The sequence below is a fragment of the Enhydra lutris genome, unplaced genomic scaffold (assembly GCF_002288905.1).
Source record: "Enhydra lutris kenyoni isolate GAN:26980312 unplaced genomic scaffold, ASM228890v2 scaffoldscaffold25, whole genome shotgun sequence".
Taxonomy (NCBI): Eukaryota; Metazoa; Chordata; class Mammalia; order Carnivora; family Mustelidae; genus Enhydra; species Enhydra lutris.
Genome location: NW_019154109.1, coordinates 17790586 through 17803513, shown reverse-complemented (window position 1 = coordinate 17803513; position 12928 = coordinate 17790586). Strand labels below are relative to the sequence as shown.

Here is a 12928-nt window from a genome sequence, read left to right as displayed (position 1 = left end):
GTAATGATTCCGAGAAAGCTGGAGACACATGACCCTCGCTTCTATGTGACCCTTCTGGGGTCACACACAGAAATAGCACCGATTCAGTTACCACCCCCTGTGCTGATCCCAGGTCAGGGTCTCCTCAGAGCCAACAAGTTCGTCGAGAGCGACACAGAGCTTTTCACTCATATGAGTAAAGACATCTGGAGAATGGAGGGAAGACGACTTTAACACGGATGACCAGTTTCCTCATGCCAAGTTCATTTCTTGGGTTCTAGCACTCCAGAAAGAGCTTCAACCACTACCCCAGAATCTTCAGTGGGAAGATGGGGACAGATAAGGGCATGAGATTCCTGCTCCTTTAGGTCCCCTTTGAACGCAAGAGGCAGCACCTCCAAGATCCCAGGGCACAGCTCAGACAAACATTTCTACCGTCTGTTCTCCAGAACCATGGGCTCCAGGGTTAGAGCCTTCCCACTTCCCTTTCTGCAACCCTTGACCCAAATCCTGCTCTGCCTTCAGGCCTCCCCCCCAGTACAAGCAGGGGACGAGTGAGGTTACAGGAGTTGGGAATGAGTTCTTCTCTCCCAGCATAAGCGAGTCGGTCACTCTGTGGCCTCCTCTTCTTTACCCGAACAACTTCGCATGGAGAACCTGAGGAGCTATACTAATGCAGGTATGTGGCTGAGTCAGGACGGTCACAAAGCTACGATGGAAGTGGATTTTCCCTCTAAGGCAGCACACAGTGATGATCTCTCTTATGTGCAAAATTAAATGATATATAATTTGAAAACAATCAGTCTAAAAAAAAATCAATCTATGTTCCCAAGCAAGACAAGGCCCCTAGTCTTTCAACCACAGTCTCTACCTAGGTCATCATTTTTAACAGCATGTTTTAACCCTCATCCATGACTTAACTAAATAATCACTTTAGATTTACCAGATTTACTATCGATTTCTTTGCTGATGTTTATTTCATCCCAGTCCTTCCCCTTCAAGGTATAAAAAAATATCCCTCTTATCAAAGGGCATTTATTTTATTTTATTTTATTTATTTATTTTTGATGGAGGCAGGGGGAGGGAGGGAGGAGAGAGAACAGGAGCAGGGGGAGGGACAGAGAGGAGAAAGACAGGGGGTGGGGCAGACTCCCCAGTGAGCAGGGGAGCCTGCCAGGAGGGGGCGGGGCCTGGGTCTCAGATTCTGAGATCATGATCTGAGCCAAAATCAAGACTCGGACATTTAACCAACTGAGCCACCTATGTGCTCCAAAGAACATTTCTTTAGTGGCTTTTTCATTCAAGATTATAAGTTTAAGCAAAAAAAAAAAAAAGAACAAAAAACTAAAACATCTCTTTAAAAAATCAATTTTCTTTTCTCTTTCTCAAATCAGGTAAAATGATTTTATATAATTTTCATTAAGATCTTAATGAGGGATGAGTCAGTGAAGCATCTGCTTTCGACTCAGGTCATGATCTCAGGGTCCTGCGATCAAGCACCGTGTCAAGGTTCTCTGCTCAGCGGTAAGTCTGCTTTTCTTTCTCTCTCTGTCCTCTCCCGACTCCTGCTCTCTCCCTCCCTCCTTCTTGTGCTCATAAATAAATAAATTCTTTAAAAATAAAATAAAATAAAATAAAATAAAATAAAATCCCACTGAAGCTGTCCTAGGGAGCCTGGGAGGCTCAGTCAGCTAAGCTCCTGACTTTGGCTGAGGTCCTGATCTCAGGGTTCTATGATGGGAGCCCAGCATGGGGTTCCACACTGGGTGTGAAGCCTGCTTAAGAGTCTCTCCCTCTCCCTCTCCGCCCCTCCCACCTTACGGAAGCTGTCCTAATAAAAACCGCTACACCAACAATTTCATAACAGCCTGCAGAACTGACACACATACACACTCTCTCTTAGTCATCTGATTTACAGACTTCAAATCCATCTTGATGTATGTACAACAGCTGTCCTGTGTACTCTGTGTGTTACTCATGGGCAGAACCTTTGCGGAAGGCCAGACAGAACCTACTCAACCAGAGTCACACAACCAGAGTCACAGCCGTTCCAGGAGTCAGCCTCAGGACAGGAGTGTCGGGTGAGATCTGCGTTTCAGTCGCTGAGACTTCATTACACACTGTCTCTGCTCTGCACTACAATGAAATTCATCCACTGGCCTATAAGGCTTGTTTGCTGCATGAATGCTCAACTTTCCCAAGGTCTTCCTGAAATGCAGTAACAAACCTACTCTGTCAGATACGTTCTGAACTCATGCGGATACCAAACAAGGAGCAGCGGGTTACACCGGGAACTAAAAGCTTAAGAATAAAGGATGCTGGTACAGTTCTCAGGATCCCAAAGATATGAAAACTTTTACATGTAGTTTTGAAAACACTGGTTAAAAAAAAAAACAAAAAAGATAATAAGGAAGCATGTTCTTTACCTGAGTGGTTTTACAGATGGTATAGCCTCCCTCACCCGCTAAAAGCTTTGACTTGACAGAATTAGTCAAATAAAGCTTCCTGAAAGCAAATCTTCCGTTAATTGTAAAAATTAACATTCCTCTTTACAGAAAAGTCATCAGCTGAAGAATCCACCCACATTTCTTCGACATACGCTCTGGATCCACTGAAACCAGCCCTTCCCTACTCTCCTCGGCCCATCACTGTGTGTGACAACCATTATGCCTCCTGCTGTGCCTATACGGAAGGCGCACTCCAGCTAATATTTTTTTTTTCCCTAAAAACAGGACTTCTTTCCCTCATCTAACATAAAACCTAATTTTCTCTCACCATCAGCCCCAGATCTCAGGAATGCTGCTCTACAAGCTCAACTCATCGTGACACTCAACCACCATTTATTTCTACCTGGACTGTAACACCCAGATCAACCCATCACCCATCACCTCTGCTAGGATCCGGGCATCTGGGCCACAGGTGTGTTTCTTCTTACTCTCTACTACTCTCCTGGCACCTTACTGACATAATGACCACCCTTACAGCTTTCTGAGTCCTAGATCTGACACTGTCACCTTCAAGTCAGTTCTACATTAGGATCACTGAGAACTGTCCCAACTCCAAAATCTTAAATTAAGTCTTTGACCACAACTTCCTATCTTCCCAACAATTCTCCTTCCCTTCAGGTCGTCAATCTGCATTAACAACCGTCAGTCCCCTGACTTCGCTGCGTCCTGCTCTGCCTAACCGCACCTCCTCACTTCCTGATCTCCCAATTTCAGCTACTTTGCATCTTTAGGTTTTCTCATCCCTTGGTGTGTCACATCCTCACATCCACCTTATTACAGCTCCGATCCCAGATCCGGCCGATACCGCTCTCGCGTGCTCTGCTCTTGGCACCGAGCACTAACGGAGAAACTCACACGGCTCTATCCCCCAGAACCCCTACAAACCCCTCATCTCTGCAACCCCTGATACCTACTGCCACTTCTTTCTCCTTCTTGGAATTTACGTTCTTCAGCACTCCTTTCTTATTCTGTCAGAGAAAGACGTAGCTCTGGTCTCTGCCAGGCAAACCCCTCTACACAGTTTTAAATCTCACACGCTCCTGACTTCCATGGGACTAGAAATCCTCTCCACTCTTTCACTCTGCGTGTGCTTTCTCCGACAACTCCCCTCTCTGACTACAAGCATGCTCGAGCTTCTCGCATCCTAGAGAAAACATGAAATAAAGCAATGAACATCTTTACCACAATTTAGCCTCAATCCTTAAGCTATCACTTTGTTTCCCTACTTTCCTTCACCAAACCTCTTGAAAGGTTAACTCTGAATTTGCTATCTCCAATCTCTGATCTTAATTCTTCAGTTCCCACAATGTGGCTTTCTCCAACCCAAAGCTAATTATATTTGCAAATCATATCCTAGACTAATGTCATTTCTCAATCATATCACATATGTCCCTTTGTGGTTTCCTATCTTGTCCCTGAAATGTTAATGTTTCCCAGAGTTCTAACTCTGTCTTCCTACGTACAACCACTTAACGGAAAACCCTCTCCATATCTTATTCTTATTATCACGGAAGTGTTGTGGTTTCCAAGTACTTCTTCCTAGCCCTTTCTTGGCTCCTATGTGCCAAAGGGGGTCTCTCCAAATGTGTACTGAACACCTGCACTCGGATACCCTCAGGAATATCAAAGTAAACATATGTCACCAATCTAATTATTCCTCACACTGTCCCCCACTATATCTGCTTCTCTTCCTACGTTCCATTTATCACTATCCATCTGTCAAAACTAGGACTCCAAAACTAGAAATACAGCTCATCTCTCTCCTTCTTTAATTTCCATACCCAAACCAGGTATCAATCCTGTAATTTTAGGAAGGTTATGAAATGTTTTTCAAAGGGTCTCATCTTTGCCATCTCTACCACCGCTGTCTTTAATCAAATCTCTCCACCTCATTGCGGCATTACCCCCCTCATCTCCGGCCCAGCTTTCATACTGGTTACCCCTGTGGCTTCCTAAAACATGGATCTTATCATGTTACTCTTTGCTTAAAGTACTTTAACTTTTCCTCTCCTTCAGAATTAGGTAATTACTAATAACCCTTTTATACTCCTTGTTCCTCTCAAGTACTTGAGGTCATTTAACTTGCTATCTTCTCTGAAAAGGCTTTGTACATTCACAAGGTCTGTGTTTCACTCGGGAAAAGAAGTCTGCCTGGACTACTATTCCCAAAGCACGGAACTTAAAACACTTCAGAGAAATGAAAAAATGTCAAACCACAGTTTAAAATACTCACTCATTTTCCAAAGTAATTTAAAATTCTTGAAAACATAATCAAATCTGTATCTAGAAGTAAATTACCACTACAAATAAATATTCTGTGTAATCAAAAACAGAAACAAAAAATGGGCAGAGGATCTAAGCAGACATTTCTCCAAAGACCTACAGATGGCCAACAGGTGCATGAAAACATGCTCAACATCATTCATCATCAGGGAAATGCAAATCAAAACCACAATGAGTTACCACCTCACATCTGTCAGAATAGCTATTATCGAAAAGACAAGAAATAACAAGTGTTGGCAAGGATGCGGAGAAAAGAGGCCCTTCGTGCACTGTTGGAGAAGGTAAATTGGTATAGCCACTATGGAAAACAGAAAGGAGGTTTCTAGAAAGATTAAAAATAGAATGACTATGTGATCCAGCAATTCCACTTCTGGGTATGTATCTGAAGTAAATGAAACACTAACTCAGAAAGATATCTGCATCCCCATGTTCATTGCAGCATTATTTAAAACAGTGAAGATAAGGAAACAACCTAAGTGTCCATCAATGGATGAAGAGATAAAGAACATATACTATATATATACAATGGAATATTATTCAACCACACACACACACAAAAGAAATCATGTCATTTACAATAATATGAATGGACCTTGAGGGCATTATGCCTAATGAAATAAGTCAGACAAATTCCTATGATCTACTTATGTGGATTCTAAAAATAAACAAGTAAACAAAACAAAATAAAAACCAATCAATAGACAAGACAGCCCGGTAGTTGCCACCGGCACGGGGGGGTGGGTGGGGGGGTGGGCCAAGAGGGAGTAGGGAGGCCAATGATACAAGTCGCCCCCCCCCCCCAAAAAAAAAAAAAAAAAAAAAAAGTCAGTGCCTGGCTGGCTCAGTACATAGAGCATGGGACTCTTGATCTCAAGGTTGTGAGCTCAAGCCCCACAATGGGTGTGGAGCCTACTTGGGGAAAAAAAAAAAAAAAGACACAAACTTCCAATTATAAAATAAGTCACGGGGATGTAATGTACAGCATGACAACCAGAGTTAATACTGTATTGTATATCTGAAAGTTGCTAAGAGAATAAATCTTAAAAATTCTCATCATAAGAAGAAAAAAACCATGTAACTGAATGTGGTGAAAGATGTCAACTAGACTTATTGTGATCATTTTGCAATATACACAAATTACCAAATCATTATGCTGTACATTTAAAACTAACATATGTTAATTACACCTCAATAGAAAATAAGTAAATAACACACTATGAATTCCACAAAAATAAAGCAAATACATAATCAGCATGACTTTCAGAAACACTTTCATTTCTGTAAATGCTTTAGTTAAAACTAACCTGCCAGTGCTGAGTGACAGCATTCCACACTCCCACTTTCCCTGTATGACTCGTAGCCACCAGCTGGTTACCGATAAAGAAGAGAGCATCTACAGGAACACCAAGGCTGAACACTCCTTAAATGACAACAAAAAATAAAGAGGTTAAATAGTCACTATCTTTAGAATTGTTCAAAACCCAGATTAAAAACATTGTGAAGGTGACAATTTAAACTTGTTTTCATTTCCGTAAATGACATGCTAGACACTTTGGAGGCCAAAACCAAGAAACTCAGTAAGCTCTTAGCAGTTTGTGCAACAACTGACACAGATAAAATCTGCCCTGAGGAATCTCACACTGATAAAACACCTATTATCTGAAGCTGTGGTTCCCACACTTGGGTGACCATCAAAATAACCGGGTGGATTTATAGTGAGTAAAATAAAAAAAAAAAAATCCTAAGATTCATCCAAGGCCTGCTAAATCAGAAAACCCACTACATTTTTATAAAATCTGTAAGAGATTTAGCTACAGCTTGCTAATGAAGTGGGAACCACTGATCTAAAGACACAGACTTAGCACCCTCAACCATCTAGAATGTTTCTAGAAATCCAGACACGGGGACACACACACACATATACACACACAGAAAGGAAAAAAAAAAAAATCTTACTAAAAAAAAAAAAACAAAAACATTCAGGACTTTACTCAGAATTTTAAACTCCTTGGTTCCCAGCATTGCAGATTTCAATTTAATCCATTTTAGTGGGCCATGGAATTAAGCAACATGAGAAGACAGGGTATTAGTATGTACTTATGGTTTAAAAGAGAAAAAAATGCAAACAACCAATTACAACATAAATCCAACAACAGCTGAAGGATGCACAAAGTTAAGCAACATCATGAGGAGTAAATGGGGTAAGGAAAATGGGTTTTAGGATATTTCATAGAAAAGAAGCCACCTGAGTTGAATTTTTTTAAAAGGAGAATGGTTCATCAAATGGGGGTCAGGAATGGGCAAGCCCAGGGAATCAAAGAAAGGGGAGAGGGGATGTAGGTGAAGGAGGCTGTAAGGAGCAAATATCCCCATTAATAGCAAAGGATATTTAAAGGAGAGAATTCTATGATCACCCTGGTATGGCATTATGTCCCTTTACAGTTGTTTCTGGACAGTACATAATAGGAACACAAGCGGCATAAGGCTTTGAAGACTCATGGGAAGAAATAAACCAATTAATTTCAACTGCGCATGTATTAAAAGCATTTAAGCCAGAAAGATAACTAATTTCTTTTGACTCTTATACCAGTGTGGGGTATTTCTCTTTCTGTTCAGAACTTTGCCACATACAAGACAAAACCAGCAGCAATAAAAAAAACACCTTGAAAATTCTTAACCAGGCGTGCCTGGCTGGCTCAGTCAGCGGAGTGTGACTCTTGCTATGAGGGTTTTGAGTTCAAGCTCTGTATCGGGTATAGAGATTTCTTAAAAATAACCCCCCCCCCCGCAAAAAAAAAATTCTTAAAAAAAAAAAAAGAAAGAAAGAAAGAAAGAAAGAAAAAGAAAAATTCCTTTTTTTTTTTTGAAGATTTTGTTTATTTGACGAGAGAGAGAGATCACAAGTAGGCAGAGACACAGGCAGAGAGAGAGAGAAGCAGGCTACCTGCCGAGCAGAAAGCCTGATGCGGGGCTCGATCCCTGGACCCTGAGACCATGACCTGAGCCGAAGGCAGAGGCTTTAACCACTGAGCCACCCAGGTGCCCCAAGAAAAGAAAATTCTTAAACAATCTTGAAAAACCCAGGCTTGTAGCAGGAGGAAAACTGATAAATACCAGGGAAAGGGGTGGGGGGGAGATAAGTACGCTATGAATGTTTTCTATATATTTTTAAAAATTTATGTAAAATATGCATTTATACACATGAATTATACCATCTCAGACTAACTGGTAAACCAAAAAAAAAAAACAAAAAAAAAAAACAAAAACCCCAGCAAAATAACATACAACACACACACAAAAAACTAATAAACTCTTTAACCAGATTAGCTGAGAAATAAGCTTGCCACTTCAAAGCAGAAAATCATCACTTCACACCCAATTTTAGGAAGTCTTTTAATTTTGATACCAAACAATCGTTCAGAACATGTGAAGCCAACTATACTCCGGACTATGGCCCACGTGAAAGGTAGAAATAAAAAATAAGAAAACCAACTACTAACATCTAACGTGACTCTAGAGAAGGATGAGGTTCTGGGAAATCAAGGAAGACATTCTGAATGATCTCAAGAAATTTAAAGTGTCACTCCTACTTAGGCTCAACAATCTTGGCCACTATCCACAGGGAAGACACAGTACAAGTAATGACAAGTTCCTGTCTTTGGGGACCCTGTCAGCAGAATATTGCTCATAGCAGCAATCCTGCAGCGCTGCCTTATACAGGTTATAATGAAAGCGGCCCAACCTCTGGAAGCGCTCTATCACGAACATGGCAGTCCTAGCAATTTTCTTTGGATGGTGTTGTCAAGTTCTGAAGATCATTTGTAATAATAAATGGTTTCTTTTACTGGACGTGAACAAATTACTATGCACCATCTCCTAACATAGCGGCCTACCACACTGGCCTTTGCAAACAAAGCAAGGCACAAAACCTCCTTCCCTTACGGGTCTGTTACAAGTGGCTACTTGAAAAAAAAGGGGGGAAAAAAAAAGAAACCACCACTTAATTTCTCTCTGTATAATTACCAGTGTATCATAATTTGAATACGTAACATTAACACTTTTTTTTTTTTTCTAAAGTTGTCAGGGAGGACTTCCACGGCCAGTCATGATGCTGTAAAAATGGCATCAGATGATTCCTTATGGGGTGACAATAACAAAGGGGCCCGAGTCCGTGAGGCAGCTGTTTCAGACATTGGACAACAGGCAGCAGAAGGCTGAAAGCCGGGAAACAGCGGAGAGAAGCCTGCGTTCACCCACACGGAAGCCAGACTCCAGTGCAGACTGATGCTCTCCCTGAATAGAAGAGGGTTTTGGCGGAAACCAGACTGCGCAGCTGCTGAGGTGACTAGAACCTGTGGGCGAGGTAGAAGGGAGGGGGCAAGGGCACCAGGACGGGAGTGGGGATTGCACAGAGGTTGCACAGGGGACACCAAAAATGTCTCCAGACATTTCCACATGCTCCCTGGCGGTTTCCTATGCCTTCGCAGAGGCCAGACTGCACCTGGGCAGGGGAAGCATCCCCCAAAATAGGAGAAAGAGGCTGTCCCAGGACTGAGCGCTGAGTGGAGATAACAGAGGTTATTACACAGGTAGACACCAGTAGTTCCAGCTCAGTAGGAATGGAGAACCGTTGCTGAACACCTCAGACATTCCTCAGTAAAGACTCCGAAAACCCAACACTTTAGGAGTAAGGATCACACCCCTGAAAAGGAACCAAGTCCTGAAATAAACGAGCAGAGGGAGGTTACCTCCCCTTAAGGAAGCATAACAAGCCAAGCAGGATCAGGAAGATCCTCCAGTAATGTAACTGCCTGCCGGGACAAAACTCACATATTTTAAAGGAAGACGATATCCCATGTTCCCTATATAATGTATCATGCAAATGACCAGCATAAAATCAAAACTTCCTATACATGTAAAGCAGAAAAATGTGACCCAAAATAAAACTATGACATGATCCAGATATTGGAATTAAAGTAAAAAAAAACAAAAACAAAACTGAAACAGCTTTAATGAACATGTTAGATTTAATAAAAAGTAGACCATAATGAGTAAAAGATAAGAAATCTCAGGAGAGAAACAAATTAAAATGGAATCGACAGTTAATTTTAGAGCTTAAAAGTCCTGTACCTTGAACAAAAAACTCACTAGTTGGGCTTAACTTCAGAGTGAATACTGAAGAAAACAGGCAAAATACATTAAAGACAGATAAAAAATTTTATCTAAAGAATGAGGAGTAAAGAAATAGAAAACAACAAAAAAATAGTGCTTCAGTGATCTCAAGGCCAGTATCAAGTGGTCTGATAGAGAACTGAGTCCTAAAAAGAAGAAAAGAAGGAGAAGAGAAAGGGATAGGCCTTGGAGTGAAGGGGGAAATGAGGGAGGGAGGGAAGGAGGGAGGAAGACAGGGAGATACATACACTGAGAACTCCCTTAGCTGTGCCAATCAAAACTGTCTCCAGACATTTCCACATGCTCCCTAGGGGATAATATTACCCCCTGGTTTGCAAACCTCTAATCTGGAATATATAAAGAACTATTACAAATCAATAACAGGATGACAAACTCATAAAAAGAGAACAATGATTTAAAGACACTTCCCAAAGGAAATAATACAAATGGTCACTAAGCACATGAAAAGAGGCTCGGTATCATTCATCAACAGGGAAATGTAATTAAAACCACCATTAAAATCACTGCTCATCCCATACACAGCTAGCAGAAATGTAAAATAGTACACCTGCTTTGGACACAAGTGTGTAAGTTTCTTCTAACACTAAACATACACTTTTCATATGATTCAGAAATTCCACTGCTAGGTATTTACCTTGAGAAAACCTATTCACAAAACAAAAAGAAAACACGTCCAGAGAAAGACTTAAGAATCTTGGATTCCTAACACCTCTGCATTGGAAAAAAACCAAATGTCCACCAACACATAAATGGACGAACAAATTCTGGCACAATAATTCAAGGGACTATTACTCAGCAATAAAAAAAAAAACGGACCACTGATTCATACAATAGGGATCAATTTCAGAAACACTGTGTTCAATGAAAGAAGCCACACACAGAAGAATACACGCCCTGTATTTCCACTCATGAAATTCCAGACAAGGCAAATCTAATCCATGGTGACAAAAAACCTCAACTATGTATACAATGGGGTTTATGCTGAACACCTGCTTTCCTTTTGGAAATCTGGACCCTTGTATGTGCTAGGTAGAGGGTGCCTATGTGTGAGCCCTAGGAAAAAACGTGGGCACCAAGTGTCTAATGAGCTTCTCTGGTAGCCACTACACAGGTAGTGTTACAATTCATTGCTGGAGAAATATTTCTAGTGTCCACTAGACTTCACCCTCCATGTCTTTATGTTGATTTTGCTTGTATGTTTTTGTTGTAAGAAATCATAACTCAAAGTAGCTCTTGCTGAATGAATCCTGTGAGTCTTCCGAGCAAATCACTGAACTTGGAAGTGGTCTTAGGGACCCCTCACACAAACATAATTCTGAAGTTCAAGAGGAGGGGTTCAGATGAGATATATGAACATGCAAGTCATCAGCACACAGAAGGCAAAGCCATTAGTCTATGTTATCAGTAACAATAAATACAAAAGAAAGATGAAGTCCAAGGACTGAACTCTGGGGCATGCCAACATTGTGAAATCAGTCATTTGAGGAAGAACTATTAAAAGAACCGAGAAGAAACAGAGAAGTAGGATAAAAATCAGGATTACAAGGTATCCTGGAAGCCAAAGGAGGAAAGACTTCAAAAAGAATCATTAACTGTATCAAATGTATCAGGTCACTGCTCTGAAGTTTTAATGAGAGGAGACTTAGCCGAGAACAGACCACAGGTAGTACTAACAAGAGCAGTTTTCTGAAGTGGTATGGGCAAAAGAACAATTAGATCAACTTCAAAAAAAAAGAACAGAAGAAGCGGACAGAGAAACAAGACCAGGTCACTCTTCTGCTTCGGGAAAACAGAAAAATGGAGCAAGAACTGGAAGAGACTGGAGGGTAGTTTTGTTGTTATTCTTAACAGAGAATTACAGCATGGTGTGTGCTGGTGGAAATGATCCAAGAGTGAGAAGCTCTTACAATGAAGGAGAATGAAGACGCAGCTACTGGAACAACGTCTCTGCACAGGTGAGAGCAAACAGGACCTAGTCTACAGCTAAATGCAAAGCACTAGCCTTCAATCAAAGCAGAGACCATTTAATCACGGTGACGAACGGGACAATAGAGTTCATGAGCAGACACACATAGATGGCCAGATAGGATTTGATTTTCTCTATTTTCTCAATGAGAAGGACACAGTGTTAGGAGTCTAAAGAAAAGGCAAACAGCTGAAATAGTCATTCAGGAGAGTGACAGAACTGACAAGGATAATGCCATAGGATTTCTGGGTTGCAGTTAGAGGCCCACTTCAGGGCAGAGGTCATAAATTGAGACTAAGTATTATTTTGTGTGTGTGTGTGTGCATTTCTTTTCCCTAATCCTATTTAGTTATTCAGGTGGAAAGGTGGATTTGGCCACGTCTGGGATTTTTCCAGGTGAAAACAGCAAAAAAAGTGGTGCAGAAAAATTGAGGCTCTGTTCTGCGGTGACTGCAATGACAGAATCTAAACTTGAAAAAAAAGGGAAATAATAAGTGAAGATCTCAGTGTAGTCAGAGAATTTTTTGAGCTAGGGAACTAGAGCTGATAACTTCAACGGAATAAAGGACAGTGACCCAGAAGCAGCTGAACACTACTACACCAAGTACAAGTCCAGATGGCATGAGATCTGAAATCTAGGGAGGTGGGATGGGAACTTGGGAGAGAAGGAAAGGAAAATGGTCTAAACAGTAATTCTCAAAGTGTGGTATGTGAATCTCTGTGGGTCTCTGAGACTCATTCTAGAAGTCTGAGAGGTCACAACTATTTTATGTAATATTAAAGAATTATTTACTTTTTTTGCTCTCATTATCTCAAGTGTACAGAGGAATCTTCCAAACACTGTATGACACGATGGGGTCATCATGATGACAGCTAACAGAATCTATGTGTTTATTCTTATGTTTTCTAGAATTATCTCTGTTGGTAGCTTTAGGATATAACTAACTTTGTAAGTTTCCCCAAGACTAACTTAGTTTGTTCTAAATACTTCCACCATGTT

The 12928-nt window shown here is 41.0% G+C and overlaps 1 protein-coding gene across 2 annotated transcripts in view; it reads right to left on the bottom strand.

The window, feature by feature from the left end:
• Positions 1-12928, bottom strand: part of LOC111151120 (potassium channel tetramerization domain containing 3) — a 51422-nt gene that overhangs the window by 18012 nt on the left and 20482 nt on the right. For both annotated transcript variants that reach the window (XM_022508905.1, XM_022508906.1), the window contains exon 10: positions 6074-6189. In XM_022508905.1, coding sequence (XP_022364613.1) covers positions 6074-6189 — 116 coding nt within the window. The remainder of the gene's footprint in view (positions 1-6073; positions 6190-12928) is intronic.